The 17,637-nt window shown below is 43.9% G+C and overlaps 1 protein-coding gene and 1 long non-coding RNA gene across 10 annotated transcripts in view; both read right to left on the reverse strand.

Moving 5' to 3' along the window:
• LOC116937147 (talin-2-like) overlaps window positions 1-17,637 on the reverse strand; it is a 246,255-nt gene that overhangs the window by 135,221 nt on the left and 93,397 nt on the right. For all 9 annotated transcript variants that reach the window (XM_076065751.1, XM_032944800.2, XM_032944373.2 and 6 more), the window contains one exon: window positions 3,361-3,458. In XM_076065751.1, the coding sequence (XP_075921866.1) occupies window positions 3,361-3,458 (98 nt within the window). The remainder of the gene's footprint in view (window positions 1-3,360; window positions 3,459-17,637) is intronic.
• LOC142924145 (uncharacterized) lies at window positions 6,094-11,158 on the reverse strand. The gene is made up of 2 exons (XR_012941302.1): window positions 9,310-11,158; window positions 6,094-8,001 (listed from the first exon to the last, which is right to left on the reverse strand). It is a non-coding gene; the product is annotated as an uncharacterized LOC142924145 (long non-coding RNA).

Raw genomic sequence — 17,637 nt, forward strand, 5'->3', positions numbered from 1 at the left:
CTAACACTGGTGAGACTAGGCCATAAAGAAGGCCGTCTCTGGTGTAGGCCAATCAGTTTCAAAGACAATGCCCATTTATTATCAGAGCATGTTTGTTTGCATGTTTTACCACAGGTATGTGTGTTAAATGCAGACTTGATTTCTCGCAAAAGATTTCTAATAAATCTTAACAGATGTTTTATTGCCAGAAAGGGTCAAACCGATACTTATTGTTAATACTGAAACACTACTTAAAAACGGAAAGCACACATCCCTCCGACTTGCCCCACCAGACACACCGCTCAATCAACACGCGCTCACCTACTACCACCCCAAGAGTCACCGACCTGTGCAACACACACCACACCCTCATACCCGCACCTCCAATTAGCACGGTTGTCTACGTACGGTGCGAAATAAGTTCTACATACATAAATACACCCTCATTTGCCTCCCCCACAACACCCCTCGAAGCATCGCCCCTGCGCTATGCCTCTTCCACTTATAACGTTCACCAACTGTGCGAGACCCTAACTCACTTGTTGATGTTGCTCCATTCATGCTTTACCCCTTGCGTTCCCCCAACCAACTCCGGCTGACCGCACGCTGTACCTTCCCCTGTTTTTTCGTCTTCAATAAAATACTTCTAGTAAAATAAACGTCGAACGCGTGGGTTTGGGGGCACGAGCGCAGGATAAAGACAGCGTTGTTCACTGATGAGAAAAGTAAGTGCGGACCTGGGCTGGACGGGTCACTCAAAGGGATGACGGCCGACGGTCAAGCGTCACGATGGAGTGGCTGCCAAGTCAACGCAATGCGTCTGGGAGGACGTCAACGATGACGTCAGCTCGTGTGCGGGGTGCCGGGTGGATTATTATATCACAGGATTGTGAAAAATGGTGTTGGTTTTGGGGAGGCCTCTATACAGCAGTGTATTGATCATGACTGATGATGATGATGAAACAGAGCATATTATTCTTATTTCTGCATTGGTGTGATTATCAGAATTCCTGTACCAGCCACTTACCCACAGCAACATTAATGCATAGTAGTTTATGGTCCTGTGTCAATCCACTGCTGGATGAAGGCCTCCCTATGCTCTGTAAGTCATCAGGGTTTGTTTAACCATGCCGTACTACACTAGACTGGTCTGTGTGAAGGGGGGCCCAGGACTGGCTCAGATATCACTTGCCACTTTATTTGCCCCTTGGCTGAGAATCAAACTCAGGTGGCCGACACGCAGTGCAGTGCACGAACCACTGAGTGCATGAAGCACCAAAGTTGGCTCTGTGAGCATCAGGCATGTATGCACTAGCTCCACCAGTGGGGTGGCACGTGCCCCCCCCAATGATCCGATCAAAATCCCTAATTTCGATCGGATCATTGGGGTTCATTAGTAATAAATCGGCATTTTGCGACCCCCACTGCTACTGTGTAGCATATTATTATTATTATGTGCCAGGGACTCTATGAGATAATAGGACAATAGTCTGAGTCCATAATTGGCAATAAGTAACGGCAAAGCAGTTACAAGTGACTCAGAATTGTGCGCAGTTGCGTACGCAGTACACGACTTCCCTGAAGGCATCAACACCTTCAGTGAGCGTGGTGCCGATCACACAACGCGGTTCGAATTCGACCCTCGATCGACGGCTGCGCCATCGCCGCACACGCGTCGAATAAACAGCAAGGGACAAGTCCTTACTTACAAACAACTCCTCTATCATTTATCATTGCTGGAGGGGTTGCCCCCCCTACCTGAAAATCTTTGCTCCGCCATTGCATGTATGCATAATATATATGCTTACAGTATATGTTTGGGCATACAGCTTATATACATTTTGAGCATGCAGTTTGACTCGAAATCAGGTTACTAATTAAAATCCATTATGTATTAATAGAACGAGTACAACTTTGAAGGAAGTCAACAAGTGATTATCTTATTTAATAGAATATCTCCTGCATTAGGATTGTGGACATAGGAATAGGTTTACCCTTTTAACTGGCACAAAAACTGACACCTTTATTCAAGGCATCATGTTTGCAATAACCACAACACAAGCAGTCGAAATGCAAACAAAAAAGACAACTCTGATAATAATATGCACTGTCCTTGAATTTGATTGGTCCACACCCGAGACGGCTTTTCTTAGAGCCTAGTCTCCATTGGTGTTGGACCAGAAGACGCCAAAAGGCGTACAACTCAAAAACAGCGCACTATCAGAGTATTGAGGGCTCGGGGTGAGCATTTACATTATGAGACCTCCTTTGCCAGTAACAAGATATAGGAATAGGTTTTACCCTTATTATCAGAGTTGTCTTTTTTGTTTGCATTTTGACTGCTTGTGTTGTGGTTATTGCAAACATGATGCCTTGAATAAAGGTGTCAGTTTTTGTGCCAGTTAAAAGGGTAAAACCTATTCCTATATCTTGTTACTAGCAAAGGAGGTCTCATAATGTAAATGCTCACCCCGAGCCCTCAACTCTGATAGTACGCTGTTTTTGAGTTGTACGCCTTTTGGCGTCTTCTGGTCTAACACCAATGGAGACTAGGCTCTAAGAAAAGCCGTCTCGGGTGTGGACCAATCAAATTCAAGGACAGTGCATATTATTATCAGAGTTGTCGTTTTTGTTTGCATTTTGACTGCTTGTGTTGTGGTTATTGCAAACATGATGCCTTGAATAAAGGTGTCAGTTTTTGTGCCAGTTAAAAAGGGTAAAACCTATTCCTATATCTTGTTACTGGCAAAGGAGGTGTCATAATGATTGTGGACTTGTTTACAACTGGATCATGTCGAGAGGTGAACACCACCAACTTCGCACTTATGCATCAAGTTTCAAGTATATTTAGTTGAACCCGGTGAGAACTAAAGATACTCATTTACAAGAGTGACCTGGGGCATTGATTTTCCAGGAGGGGGGCAATGGTTACTTTGTGTAATCCCAATTTAATATTTTGCCGGAAATTTGCAAGCCTAGCAAGTTAGGCCCCTCACGCTGGCACACAATGGCCTACTCTTGTGTACAACGTCAGGGGATCCTTTAACGCTGTGCAGCGGCCACCACGTAGTATTGCCACGGTTATTTACACCCGCAGTAATAATCAGGGCGGCCGCCGGATTCGAACCGTGAACCTCAGCCACGAGGGGCGGGTGCGCCACCGCTATTCCACGTCACCGCCAAATGCATGCAGACGCCTGAACTGACATCCTGCACATATTCAATGTCACGAGGAGAAAACTGCATTTCTACCGCACCTTTAACATTGCACAGCGCAACAACATTCATCCAACATTCAAGCACAAAAAAAACCCCACTTTCAGATGTGTGTGTCGGCAGTGGAATATTCCTTTAAAGGGGTGGGGGAGCAGTGCAACTCACCCCATCCCGCAGCATGTAGTAATCCAGATTACGCTCTCCCTCCAGCCAGATGCCCTTCTTGGGGTCCTCGTCCGCCAAGAACAACCCAAAGTCCATCACTGCACGCACGCATGCACAGAAGAGACACAGCGATCGCCACAATCAGCACACGCACGTGGGTGGCCACAGCAGGACACTGGAGGCAAGGGAACAGGCAGACATTGGGTGCCTCGTCGTTCCAGGGCACGTTTTAATATGTGGCAGACCTGGGTTCTTTATAAGCAAGATGATCATGTATAACGTACTGCCCTCTATCAATCTACTGCTGGATGAAGGCCTTCCTGCGTGTCTCAGTGATGAGGATTGTTTGACCATGGTTTACCGCACTGGTCAATGCAGCTTCGTGCAGAGGAAGGACAGTTTCAGTTGTCACTCACCACTGCAGTTGGCTATGGCGAGGGATCGAACTCAGGTCTCTGGGTTCATCGTGGAATGCGCTCATGACTGCCCAACCACTCCACCTATCCTGAGTGATGCCCCCCATGATTTCAGACGTTTTGTCCCTGACATCGTAAGTTGGTGAGGACTGTGGTCTGGAGGCTTTTTGGAGATGGAGAGCTCACCCTTCTTACATCGTTTGACCCGGGAACTGGTGGGGAATCTATGGAGCAGCATGGACAATGAGATGCTGTGTGACAGCACTTGCATAGCTCAGCAGGAAAGTAACAAATTATTTACTCAATCCAAATTAAGTCAATACGCATTTGACACAAGCATTAAATCACACGAGTAGGAATCGATTATTTCTGATTATACAAAAGGATTGGCAAAAAAAGGGATTGATTAAAAAATCTAACTGTGATCCCAAATCATGGAGGGGTGACTTGTTTATAACCCTATCGCTCAGCCACCTGGCCTTGTAAAGGACAAGGTAAAAAAAAAATCTGAGGCTTTTTTTTACGCAACATTTCCTAATTTATGCTACGCTGCCAGTAAACTTCATAGTTTATAAAACATTCTATCCTGACGAGCACAACCTGACCTTGCCTAAATTCCTGCCCAGTGACCGTGCGTACTCTCAGGGTCAGTCGCCAGACACAGGGGATAGGGATAGGGGTAGGGACGAGGTGGGCACATGGAGATGTGGAGGACGGAGGAGTGGGGAAACACATATAGGACACAAGTACACAATGTTTATTTAGATACCAGCCATGGGAACAAATGGTAAGGGTATGAGACTGGGAACAGGGCTATCCCAAGGCTTGTACAGGAAGTCTCGGGCATGCTGTGAAGTGGTGACGGGAAAGATGGCATCTCATCATCCCACAGTTCTTAGTTGTAAGTGGGCTAGATTTGTGCTGGGGCCTGACTCATGCCAAGGCAGGTCAAGACACATTTCCATAAAGCAGATGGCGTCACCCCCCCCACCCCGTCCCATCCCCTCACCCCTCACTCCCCGTCATCTCCCCCCGAGCCCCGCCTGCCACTACTCACGACGGTCGACTCACTCAACCCTTCACTGGACAGGTCTCTAGGCAAGGTCAAGGGGGAATGGCAGCTGGTAAACCGTGTTATTAAATTGTTATTTTTGAGAAAGTCTAACGAAAACACGGGCTACGTTAGGCTATCTGTGGCCTTTATCTACATTTTTCGAAATTTTTCGTGTATATTTTTTTTAACAACAAGGCCAGGTGGCCGAGCGATATGTGCGTTTCGTTGCCATGGTGACCCGATGATATCACGACTCTTTGCAGGGTCACCCCCGGTAAATGGGGCTGACATACTACCACACGAGTGTCTTACCGGCACAGTTCTGGTACATGTCATGTCTCGTCACGGGCCAAATTTGAAATTGTTGGGACCCAGCAACGTGGAAAAAGCCAGATTCTTGCACGCATATAACATGCTGTAAAAACGAAGCAATGCTGGCCCTTATCTCTAGCCAAGTGAATTCCCATTCAGAAGATTAGTCTACTTTGCAGGGTATTATACCCCAATGCAAATATACTCAAAGCAGGAATCCAAAAAGGTGAATCTGGAAGTAAAAATCTTGATTTGAAGCATTCGTGACTGCAGGAATCCATACTCTTTGGTTCTTTCGGTAGTCATGTTGGTATAAAATTAAATAAATCACGCCGTTTCGGGCGCAACACAAGCGTCCATCATCAGGTGGGAAAGCTTTTATACCCACGTGACTTTACCGAAAGAACCAACGAGTATGGAAGTAAAAAGTATATATTTCTGAAATGTAATGTCTCACACCGCAACGTTGAGGAACATGAAAATTACAGCTCTCTATTCCCATAAAACGTGCGAGACACGTCAGACAGTGCAGCAAAAGTAGTAGGTGCTATTAAAATGTAAAATAATTTGTCTTTAATAATAGGGTTTTTCCCTTTTTTCTGGCAACAAAACTGAAACCTTTTACAAGGATTCATGTCTGCATTAACCACAATACCTGCAGTCAAAATGCAAACAAAAAACATACTATGATAATATATGCATTGTCCTTGAAACTAATTGGTCCACACTAAGGGACGGCTTTCGTTTGAGCCTCGACCAAATTGGTGCTTCTGTGAAATGTTTGTCATTGGCTACGCATGGCGGTCTTGTTTGAAAATGCATTCCGCAGACCATGTTAAAGTCAAGGTATCTCTCTCCTCAGTTTCAGTTTATTTTGGTATAGCCCTGTGAGCCATTCGGCTCTTGAATCGGGTGCAACCACAACAAAAAACAAAAACACGAACAAGAAAACATCTTAAAGTGACTATGTGACTGTGCAAACAGAAAATCCATGGAAAAAAAAACAGCAAAAATATTCCTGAAAAAAGCACCGTACACCAACGCTGTGTGCAAAAAATCCCAGTGGGATGCAAGTCAAACAACAACAACAACCACAAAAACTTAGATTAAGGCCATCAGTCTAACTCTACTACAACAAACAAACATGTCAAAACCAAAAAACTTTTCAAAATCACCAAAAAATAAAGCCATAATTGCAACGTAACAGTGATCACAAGGACTGTGACCGAATTTTTACAATAAACTACATAAATAACATGAAACACCAAATCCTAGAGCCATAGCTGGCTGCATGAGTTACTCCACAACAACAGACGCATCGGTTGGAGTATAACATTTTTCAATGCACCTTTAAGATCAGCACGCTAAATCAAAATACAGATAATACTTTGCAGCGTCATCCGGAGCAAAACATTTTATTTTATTTTACGCCAATGAATAGCAGTGGTAGCTAGGGGTGTACAACTCCTCTAGAGCAGTTTTGAGAGAAGATCTCATTGGTAGCGATTCAAGTTGCAGTTTATTGTCAATAACATTCTAGACTCTGGGGGCATCAATAGCAAAGGCCCTTCCTCCAGTTTATGTATGGCAATAGGGAATGTGAAGCTGGTAAATGAGCGAAGACCTGAGGTCAAATTTGTTCTTTGAAACAGAGAGGAGATCCAGCAGGTAGTCTGCGGATTTTTTTGTAAGTATATCGTGAATAAATAAGATCTGGTGCACAAGCCGTCGAACATTAAGAGATGTTAAGTTTGACCCAATGTAGAGATCACAGTGGTGAGTCCTATATGGGCAGTTCAATGTAAATCTTAAGGCCGAGTGATAGATGGAATCAAGCTTCTTCAGTACAGTACTTGGGGCTGATTTATACACGATGTCACAGTAGTCAAGTAGAGGCAGTATGGTAGCTTTTATCAATTCCAAACGGAACATTGGGGGGAAGCAGTGCTTGTGTCGATACAGAAAACCAATTTTTATTTTGTCTTTTTACCAATATAATCATGAATCCAGGATACTTATAGATCTTGACTTGCTCTATTTGACAATTATTTAAGGAATGTAATTGGGGAAAAATAACTTCCTGCTTTAGTCCTGGTGAGAAGCATAGCACCTTGGTTTTGGAGGTATTCAGGACTAGTTTAAGAGCAACTAGCTGATGTTGTAGTTTGTTGAAATCACCCTGTAGCTTAGCAATCACGTCATCCGGAGAGCGGCCAGCAGTAATCAGTATCGTGTCATCTGCAAATATGTGTGGGGCAGGGTTCATGTCTTGGAAATCCTCAGGCAGTGATGTAAATTCCACATTCCTATGGCAGGGACCAGCATACCACAGAAAAAAACAAATGAAAAAAAGTATGTTATCGATGGCAGAGAGAGGATGGGCAGAGTTAGACCCTAATGGGAACTGTGTCAAGTACTCCAACCACAGCACCACCCAGCCAGGTGTACACACATAGTGTGCAATGTACCAACGTCTCCTCGTGAGCACCTCAAATTCGCATCAATGGATCTCTCGTGTTTTCCCCCCTCCCGCCATCTCTCCTGATCCCACCCTAAGGAAGCACATATTTCCTTGGACAACCAAATGCAATAGCCAGCAAACAAATGAGTGTTCAAGAGAAGGAGTGTATTGTGTGCATGTGTGCGCCCCGCTTTGTCAATCCACCGCTGGACGAGGCCACGTTGGTCATTGGGGGGGGCTATTTGACAGCGCAGTACTCCACAATGCTGGTAGTCACTGGGGGTTGGTTCAGGTGTAGAGCAATAGACAAGTTTGGTACCAAAAATGGACTTTGCTACACTACCATCTATACTGCCCACTACTGCCTACCACACAGCCCCGCAAAGCTCTATGACAACCTAAATTTCTGTAAAAGATGCTCTTCCAGACATACAGTACCCGGGCGTTTACAAACTAAAGTGCCTCTGTGGTAGTAGCTACATTGGAGAAACCAAAAGACATATCTCGGATCGCATCCGCGAACATAAAGCAGACTTGAAACACGGTAAGACGAACTCCTCTGCCGTGGCAGATCACTGTTACAATTCAGTGGGCTCACATGACATTGACTTCTCCAAGACGGAGGTTCTTTGCAAACCAACTGGCTACCATGAGAGATTCGTTCATGAGGCCATTCACATATACAAGCACAGAGACAATTTCAACCGAGAAGATGGATTCAGGCTCAGTAACCACTGGAAAGATGTGTTAAATCATTTCTGTTCTTAATTAATTGTAATTTTACGATGACCTTCAGACCGCAGCTCTTTCGCCAGCATTGCCTCTTAATACCTCTCACACCACGGTTAATGGTATGGTTTACAACATGGAGTATACTAGGGCTTCGCAGCTGTCTCTCTCCCCCTCCTCTGTTCCGACCATGGACGAACTCGTCCGTCTGAACGGGGCCCGTAGCTATCCGTGGTATGGAAATTTGAGGGTAAGAATCCACCCATTTTTTCGCCATATAGCATTGTGATATATAACGACTTATGGTTGGTAGCTTAGCTGATTGGAGAATATAGAGTTTATTGATAACATGAAGGTAATTTATATTTTAGTTTTTATTGGTTCACTATATAGTACTGTGAATAGCTCAGATTTGTAGTCATTTCTGTGACCAGTCACTAGCAAATCACCCAGTGATTTCAATGCTAAATTCGCCTAGTTATTTCAATGCTAAATTCTCCTGTTTTGATTTGTACTAAGTGCCTCGGTGAATGTGTATGCTCTGACTTCAACGTAACTATTTCTGTAGCAGTTACAAGCGAATGCCTTAATTTAGCTATTTCAATGCTAAATTCTATGCTAATTCCTTTTAACAATGGGTGCCTCTGCGGATGTGTATGCTTTAACTTTTAACATAGCTATTTCTGTGACCAGTCACAAGCTAATCATTCAGCCTTTCAATGCTAAATTTTATGCTAATTCCTTCGTCAAGGCTCCTTGTTCCTCTCACACAGCTTAAAAGCCGTGATCTGAACGTGGCTCTCTCACTCCAGCGCTGTCCTACCAGACAGTCTCGCTCCCTTCACCTGATGAAGGCCTCTTGTGTTGTGGCCGAAACGTCGTGAGAATATTATTGTGTTATTTTATTTTATCAATTTATTATTTTATTCTCATTCTACGTGACTTTACCGAAAGAACCAAAGAAGATCTATGACAACCTGTTTGGGCACGGTGTTTCAAGTTCAAATTAACGTTTTCTGACGCAGGTGAGAACTCAAAAGATGAAAAGGAGTGTCAAGAGTGACCTGGGCGACCAATATTACCAAAGTTAAATATATACATTTATATATATAAAAATGTGTATATTTATATAGATTTATATATACATATATATTCATATATATTTTTTATATATTTATATATATAAATCAGAACACAAACATCTGTCTTACGAGAGGGATTTAAAAAATTGCAAACATAGTTAACTAACAAAAAACGACATTCCAAGCAGGCAGAGCGATATATTTTACAAAACGCACCATTTTGTATTGTGATCTATGTCCTTATACAATATCTACAATCGGAAAAAAAATGCTCGTTTGGAGTCTTTATGATCAAATATACTCATCAAGGATGGTGGGAATCGCTTTGTACTTACATATAATGCAGAAGCAACTGCACATGGCAATTTGTTATAAGCTTTCAAGAACAAAGCTGATGTACCAACAGTTGCCAAAACAAACTTAAAAGGATGGGTTTTTTCTTATAATTCGAGTTCATGAATGTGATCAATTGCAGCTTTTATCACATGGCTAAACTTGACATTTTCAACAACATTCTCTGCTTTGGCATATATAAACACTTAACTGCCATGCCTTATGTTATTCCAATTAACCTGAACTTGATTACATATATGGAACTACGAGTGCTTATCAGTTTGTTGGGGCAAGTAATGTTAGTGAGCACCTATGAAGGTCGAAATGGCACACAAAGGAGTGGGTGGCCAACGCCACACTCCAACACACACACACACATAAGTCAAAAGACCAGCCAATAAATATGTGTATGTGTGCGATGGTCGAGATAGGTGGCTCACTATGGCAAAATCCCAGAGAACGAGGTTCGGTTTCTGACCTTGGATTAGCTGTAATTCATATATTGCACAATGATAAGTCATTTTGGAGTATGTATAACCATACATTGCACAGTAACAAGTGATATTGGAATATGTACTGAATGTATGTCTGTATGTATGTGGAACTTCTTTCGCACCGTACGCAGCCGACCGTGCTAATCGGAGGTGCGGGACGGGGGTGGATTGTAGGGGTCAGAGGGAGTGCAGGGCTATAGGGGATGCTAAAGCAGTTGCCAGCAACCAGAAGGACCAGGAAAACAAGGAGGAGTGGGAGGATCAGAAGGAGGACTAAGAAAAGGATCAGGAGGACGAGAATCAGGAGCAGGACCTTGAGGAGGACCAGGAGGTGAAGGATCAGGAATAGTAAGATTAGGAGGTAGAGGATCAGAAGGACCACTAGGAGGAGGACTAGGTTTGGGAGAAATCACTGGGTATCCTCTAGGTGCACTCAGACTTAAATAAGTACCTGGTATGTTGTGTAACCATCACCACTCAGGAGGTACGGACATCAGGGTGTGGTGATGGCCACACCATTCCCTCGTACAGTGAGGGAAAAAAGAATTTGATCCCCTGCTGATTTTGTACGTTTGCTCACTGACAAAGAAATGATCATTCTATAATTTAAATGGTAGGTTTATTTGAACAGTGAGAGATAGCATAACAACAACAAAATCCAGAAAAACGCATGTCAAAAATGTTATAAATTGATTTGCATTTTAATGAGGGATATAAGTATTTGACCCCTCTGCAAAACATGACTTAGTACTTGGTGGCAAAACCCTTGTTGGCAATCACAGAGGTCAGACGTTTCTTGTAGTTGGCCACCAGGTTTCCACACATCTCAGGAGGGATTTTCTCCCACTTCTCTTTGCAGATCTTCTCCAAGTCATTAAGGTTTCGAGGCTGACGTTTGGCAACTCGAACCTTCAGCTCCCTCCACAGATTTTCTATGGAATTAAGGTCTGGAGACTGGCTAGGTCACTCCAGGACCTTAATGTGCTTCTTCTTGAGCCACTCCTTTGTTGCCTTGGCCGTGTGTTTTGGGTCATTGTCATGCTGGAATACCAATCCACGACCCATTTTCAATGCCCTGGCTGAGGGAAGGAGGTTCTCACCCAAGATTTGATGGTACATGGCCCCGTCCATCGTCCCTTTGATGCGGTGAAGTTGTCCTGTCCCCTTAGCAGAAAAACACCCCCAAAGCATAATGTTTCCACCTCCATGTTTGACGGTGGGGATGGTGTTCTTGGGGTCATCGGCAGCATTCCTCCTCCTCCAAACACGGCGAGTTGAGTTGATGCCAAAGAGCTCCATTTTGGTCTCATCTGACCACAACACTTTCACCCAGTTGTCCTCTGAATCATTCAGATGTTCATTGGCAAACTTCAGACGGGCATGTATATGTGCTTTCTTGAGCAGGGGGACCTTGCGGGTGCTGCAGGATTTCAGTCCTTCACAGCGTAGTGTGTTACCAATTGTTTTCTTGGTGACTATGGTCCCAGCTGCATTGAGATCATTGACAAGATCCTCCCGTGTAGTTCTGGGCTGATTCCTCACCGTTCTCATGATCATTGCAACTCCACGAGGTGATATCTTGCAAGGAGCCCCAGGCCGTGGGAGATTGACAGTTCTTTTGTGTTTCTTCCATTTGCGAATAATTGCACCAACTGTTGTCACCTTCTCACTAAGCTGCTTGGCAATGGTCTTGTAGCCCATTCCAGCCTTGTGTAGGTCTACAATCTTGTCCCTGACATCCTTGGAGAGCTCTTTGGTCTTGGCCATGGTGGAGAATTTGGAATCTGATTGATTGATTGCTTCTGTGGACAGGTGTCTTTTATACAGGTAACAAGCTGAGATTCGGAGCACTCCCTTTAAGAGTGTGCTCCTAATCTCAGCTCGTTACCTGTATAAAAGACACCTGGGAGCCAGAAATCTTTCTGATTGAGAGGGGGTCAAATACTTATTTCCCTCATTAAAATGCAAATCAATTTATAACATTTTCGACATGCGTTTTTCTGGATTTTTTGGTTGTTATTCTGTCTCTCCACTGTTCAAATAAACCTACCATTAAAATTATAGACTAATCATTTCTTTGGCAGTGGGCAAATGTACAAAATCAGCAGGTGATCAAATACTTTGTTCCCTCACTGTATGCAATGCCGGCTTTAAAAGGTGCTCGCTACCGCCACCTGTCCCAGTGGACTCTGCGGCTAACCTAGAGATCTTTGTCTTTGTGTAAGCGCACAAGAGACGGCCAAAAAAAATCAAGCAATCACATCCGCCCCCATAGTTGAAATGACCTTATGATTGCCTTTCAACAATATAACCTATATATAGCAGAAGTGATCGCAGGCCAACATTGTTAGATGTTTCAACAGTCTGCCAGCAGGTACAGCTGCGTCAAATATATAGAGGAAAGGAAAATATAAAACGTGCACATAGGAGGCTGTGCGCGTATTCATTGGTAACAACAGTGTTGTATACGGCCATTTTTCCACAATTAATATCAATAATATTTGCCGATATATTTTTTTAATAGTAACCGAAATAATAAATGAAAACAAACAAACCCAGACTCAGCAAACAGCAGATGGAGATCGTAAAAAGGCCAATTAAAAATAAATAATAAACTCCGGGGCAAAGGAAGGTTAGCGATTATCTGCGAAATCTCCAGATGAACAAACCTGTTGATGTACCACAGAGCCCGGGGTCACCAAGAGGGAAGGGGGAATTCCAAGCTTGTGAGTTCGCCCACCCCCCCCTCCGTCAGTGCAGACCACCGACGCATACAAGCGAGTTAAACAGTTTTCCTCTTTTTTTTTGTATTAAACAACGGTTAAAGTTCAAAATTCAACAACAAGAATAAGATAACACTATCGATCCTCACACTCACTCCAATTAAAAACCAGGCCACAATCTACATCAGTGAATCATTACCCATGTATTAATTCGATACTAAATGTTATTTTCACCCTTAATACTTTAAGAATGTTAAAGCACAAATCTTGGGGAACATAAGCAAATGATAATGGTGCAGTGTTGAATCAAGGGTTGCCCAGAGGAGGTGAGGCAAACGGGTCAAGCTTGCGAGGCCAGGATGAACTATGTTCAAGAGAGCCTCCCGGCCGCCTTTGTCTTCCCGCAGCATGAGAAAGAAATGTAACACCAGAGCAGGGAAATTACACTGTTGTTGCAAGGGGGAGCCATCTGTATCCCACAGATGAATGGATGACTTGAGGTGGGGACGGTGATCAATGTAATAAAATGACACACACGCACATGGACACACACACACACGGACACACCCCCACCCCCACCAATGGAGAGCGGAGATTTTCAGATATAACAGCAGCACGACACACACTTCCAGTTTATCAGTTCAGGAGCTACAGAAGAGGGCGGCGAGCGGCAGGCCCGGGGTGGCCCCACGATCAACCAAGAATGGCGAGGCTCGCCGAGTAGTGATGTATCAACGAGCGTGAGTCCAGAGCTGAAAGACGAAGTATCGCTCAAAGACTTTTATTTCTACATCGAGTGCCAGCTTCCAGCTGCAGCGCGACCTGCGCCACCAAGCAAGAGCATCTGCTGCCAGCGGCCAAGCGTGTGCCGACTTGGCTCATCCAGCAGCGGAAAGAGCCTGACCAGCCGCCCGTGAGCAAGAGTGTCAGCGCCAGCGAGAGCGCTGTGGGTTCGACCCACACTCATACCAACCAGCACCAGCTGGTAACCAAGACAAGAGTGAGGAACGGCGACCAGCGGACGGGCTGCGGGCGCTATCTGACGACGGGATCATCGCGCACCAACGGCGAGCGTCGTGCCGACTCTTTCAGCCAGCTGTGGACAGAAACTGTGGCCGCCCGTGTGAAAGAGGGAGTGCCACGCTGTCCGTATGATACACACACCCTCACACCCCCACCGCTCCGCAGGGAACAAACACATTTTTGATACAAGGGATGCCCAACCTTGGCATCTGCTTTACGCAAAGAATTGAACAAGTGGCAAAGAAGACACGCAACACGCATATCGGGACAAATAAGATTGTTTCAAGAAGGGTTGCCATTCCAAGGTGGTGCGTTAAATATCAACTGATCGTGAAGAACATTGCTACCCATACTACATTTAGAAGTATTTCAGTTGTTCGTTTTCTTATTAATGGCATAATCTTGCTGATGAATCTATTGACGTATACTGGTGCCTTGGGGAATAATAATTGTTTGATTGTCTTTTCGTATGAATATCGTTGCATAATATTAAGGACCTTTCGCTCCTAATTGCCGTACCGGCTCGGGTTACTCTACATAATAATCAAATAGTTCTACTACCCTGTTAACAACGTGAGAAGAATTGCATTGAGGGTTGCATATGGATCAATGAATGAGTGCAGTACTGTGTGGCCAATTTCAAGTATACGAATTTGCATATTATAGTGTTAAGGTTTTTGTATAGAATAGCGTGCATGCATGTTTTAACGACTCTTCCTAACACCAATTAAGCTCGTGTTACGCGGTAGAATTAGTCATATGTGCAGTTGCCAAAGTGAAACAACGCAATCGTTGATGTTTACTGTGATGGTACTGTATTGATAATCCCAAGCCGGGAGTGAAGGTTTCGTTAGAAAATAAAATTGATTAACGCAGAAGTGGTTGCGTGTTTCTTTCCTGAATTTCATGCGTAACAATCTTATTTACAAGAACTGTATTCTGCGTTGAGATCTGAATTTGGAGGCCTGACATAAACACACTAATACACTCAGTAAAGGTTAAAGCGAGAATAATTATATTACCGAGCATTCATACGAAGTTAAACAACGAGCGAGTTACTCTGGCATGCTTGCATCACACTGGCATAACCTCACACGATTCATTGTATGATCCCGATTGATAATACGAACCTCGTCAGCGAAGGCGGGGCCTAATTATCATAACGGCTCGCAGTAGCATAATCACACACACTCGCATTAATCAATATGATTGTTTATCGAATTAGCATAACTTATGCGCATAATTATCAGCAATTAACATAATTTTGTATCATTATGCAATTTTCCACATTTTATTTAATTTTTATTATTTTCATCAAAATTTTCACAACCAACATATACAACAACAGGCGCCCTCCTCACCTTCTGCCAGGTCTTGAAACGGAATGTGTAAATACACTGGATTCCTTGTCAACGAAATGCAGTGAATAATTCGATTTAAACGCTGACAAACTATAAAGCGCGACAAAACAATTATAAAACGTTAATCAAATAGATATGGTGGTGTAAATTCCACACTCCTATGGCGGAAGTCAACCGCTATTATTGTACAAGCACTGTTTCCTGGAACATTTATGACTTGGATATAAAATAATATTACATGTAGCATATGATGACAACAACTGTTAATGATTTACTCTAAAAAAACACAAAAAGTCTGCACATTTTTTTTTAGACTACTCCTTGCTTGGGATGTACGAGGAAATCGGTGCCCAAAGATAATGCGTAGAAAGGGAGACCACTAAGATGTTGGACAGACGTGTCACGTAACCTAGTTGGTTTAGTGCCTTAAACCCATGTCACTGTTACAAAGGAGGCAATGTTTTACGTGCATCAACAGGCAGATATTTGTTTTCCTATGGTCGAGTAAAGGATATTCATTTAATTACTGGACATCTGTGAACAAGAGCTCCATAGCTCATCGGATTCCTCCAGTCTAAATAACGATTCCGATTCGGACTTCTTAAGAGACCTTGGTGCCAAACAAGTGGGTGTCTCGTACACATCAAAGCTCCATCCCTCCCCAATCTGCCAACCCTTCATCCATTTTACAATCTACCAGGATCAAAGACTGACGAATGCCAAAGGAGCGACAACCAAAACAAATCCACACGCGGCCTAGTCACCCGTGAATATTCCCTGTATCACAATCATCTTGCCATATCGCCCCCGTGAGTTTTATTTTTGTGTTTTTTTTCACTTTCCAGGCAAGAATTTCACAGAAGGCGGGGTTGTTTTCAATTCCCTGCCAGTGACGGGGAACCCCAAATACATTAAACATCAAAGTACGCGTCGCTCCCCGCGCCGTGCGCGTAATCCCACGGCAATCTGTGCCGAATCCTACATACATCAATTAAAAAAATATATAGAGACGTACACCGTATTGTATACTATAATCTTCGATGCCAAGTGCCAACGAAGATTCTGTTTGTAAAATTGGACATTTGGCGAAGGAAATCTTACATGAGCACATCCTCTTCTGCGAGCTTCCCAATCTGTGAGTTACCCCAACGCCAGTTGACAGATTAAGCATGCTGCAACCTCATGACCTCACACAGTGCTGGAACTATCTATATATATAAAAAAGTAAAAAATTGTCTGTTTTTGGGTTTGTGTGTGGCTTTGTGTGTGTTCGCACGCTTGCGAAGGATTTGGCTCTCCAACGGTGGGGTGTACGTTAAATAAAAATAGCCAGGTACTACGCCATAAGCCCCGCCGTGAGCAAGCGCTATTCCTTTTTCACATCCGTCAACTTTCAATTAATTTAATTAGCGATTTAGTGCGATTTTTGCATGCTATTTATTTATGACGTGTGCACGACCATACCAACTCACGCGCCTTTGGTGGGGGGGATGGCCCATGCCAAGTCGCACGCCTTCGGTGGAAGTGAGGGGGACATTTTCTTTCGCGTTAAAAATGCTATAAAAATACACTAAACGCTGAGCTTAAATCTTCACTGTGTGATGTCCCCCCCACCCCGATGCGTGCAGTTACTACTATATACAGTCGCTAGATGCTACCACTATAGGCCGTAGATATTACTGAATAGCGGCCGGGGATATCGTGGCTGGGAAAGGAGGGGGGGTCAGGGGTAGCAGCCCAGCCCCAGCCTGCCAAGGTGCCACCTTGGCTGGCTAGACAATCTAGGCGAGGCTGGAGGCTCTGCATGGGACTAGGCCTCACCGCGCCACTCTTTCAGGTGAATACTTTGTGCTATAGAGTCGATAAATACTGCTATAGAGTCAGCATGTACTACTGTAGTGATAGCAGGTACCACCAGTCGGTATGCACTGCTGTCATCATAGCAGGTACCACCACAGTCAAACGCACTGCTGTTAGATTTTTAAGAGTAGTTTTGAAATATTTTTAAGACCCGGGCAACGCCGGGTACTTCCCGCTAGTCTGCAATATAAATGGAGAAAAAAATGCAGAGAATGAATAAATAAAGAACACGCATTTTTGGGTGTTCTTATCTCGAGCCCAAACATGGAGATATGGGACAACAGTTGACCAACAATGCACGTGTAACAGGTCTGTGAAAGAAAAATTGTCGTCAAAGAGTTGTGTTGATCTGCTGGTAGTTTTACCTCTTTCAATAGTTCTGGTGAGTAAAGCAAGTGACTGTATCACACACAGATTTCTATTGATCTT

Source organism: Petromyzon marinus, chromosome 1 (assembly GCF_048934315.1).
Source record: "Petromyzon marinus isolate PM22_M1 ecotype Great Lakes invasive population chromosome 1, UKy_Petmar_22M1.pri1.0, whole genome shotgun sequence".
Classification (NCBI taxonomy): Eukaryota; Metazoa; Chordata; class Hyperoartia; order Petromyzontiformes; family Petromyzontidae; genus Petromyzon; species Petromyzon marinus.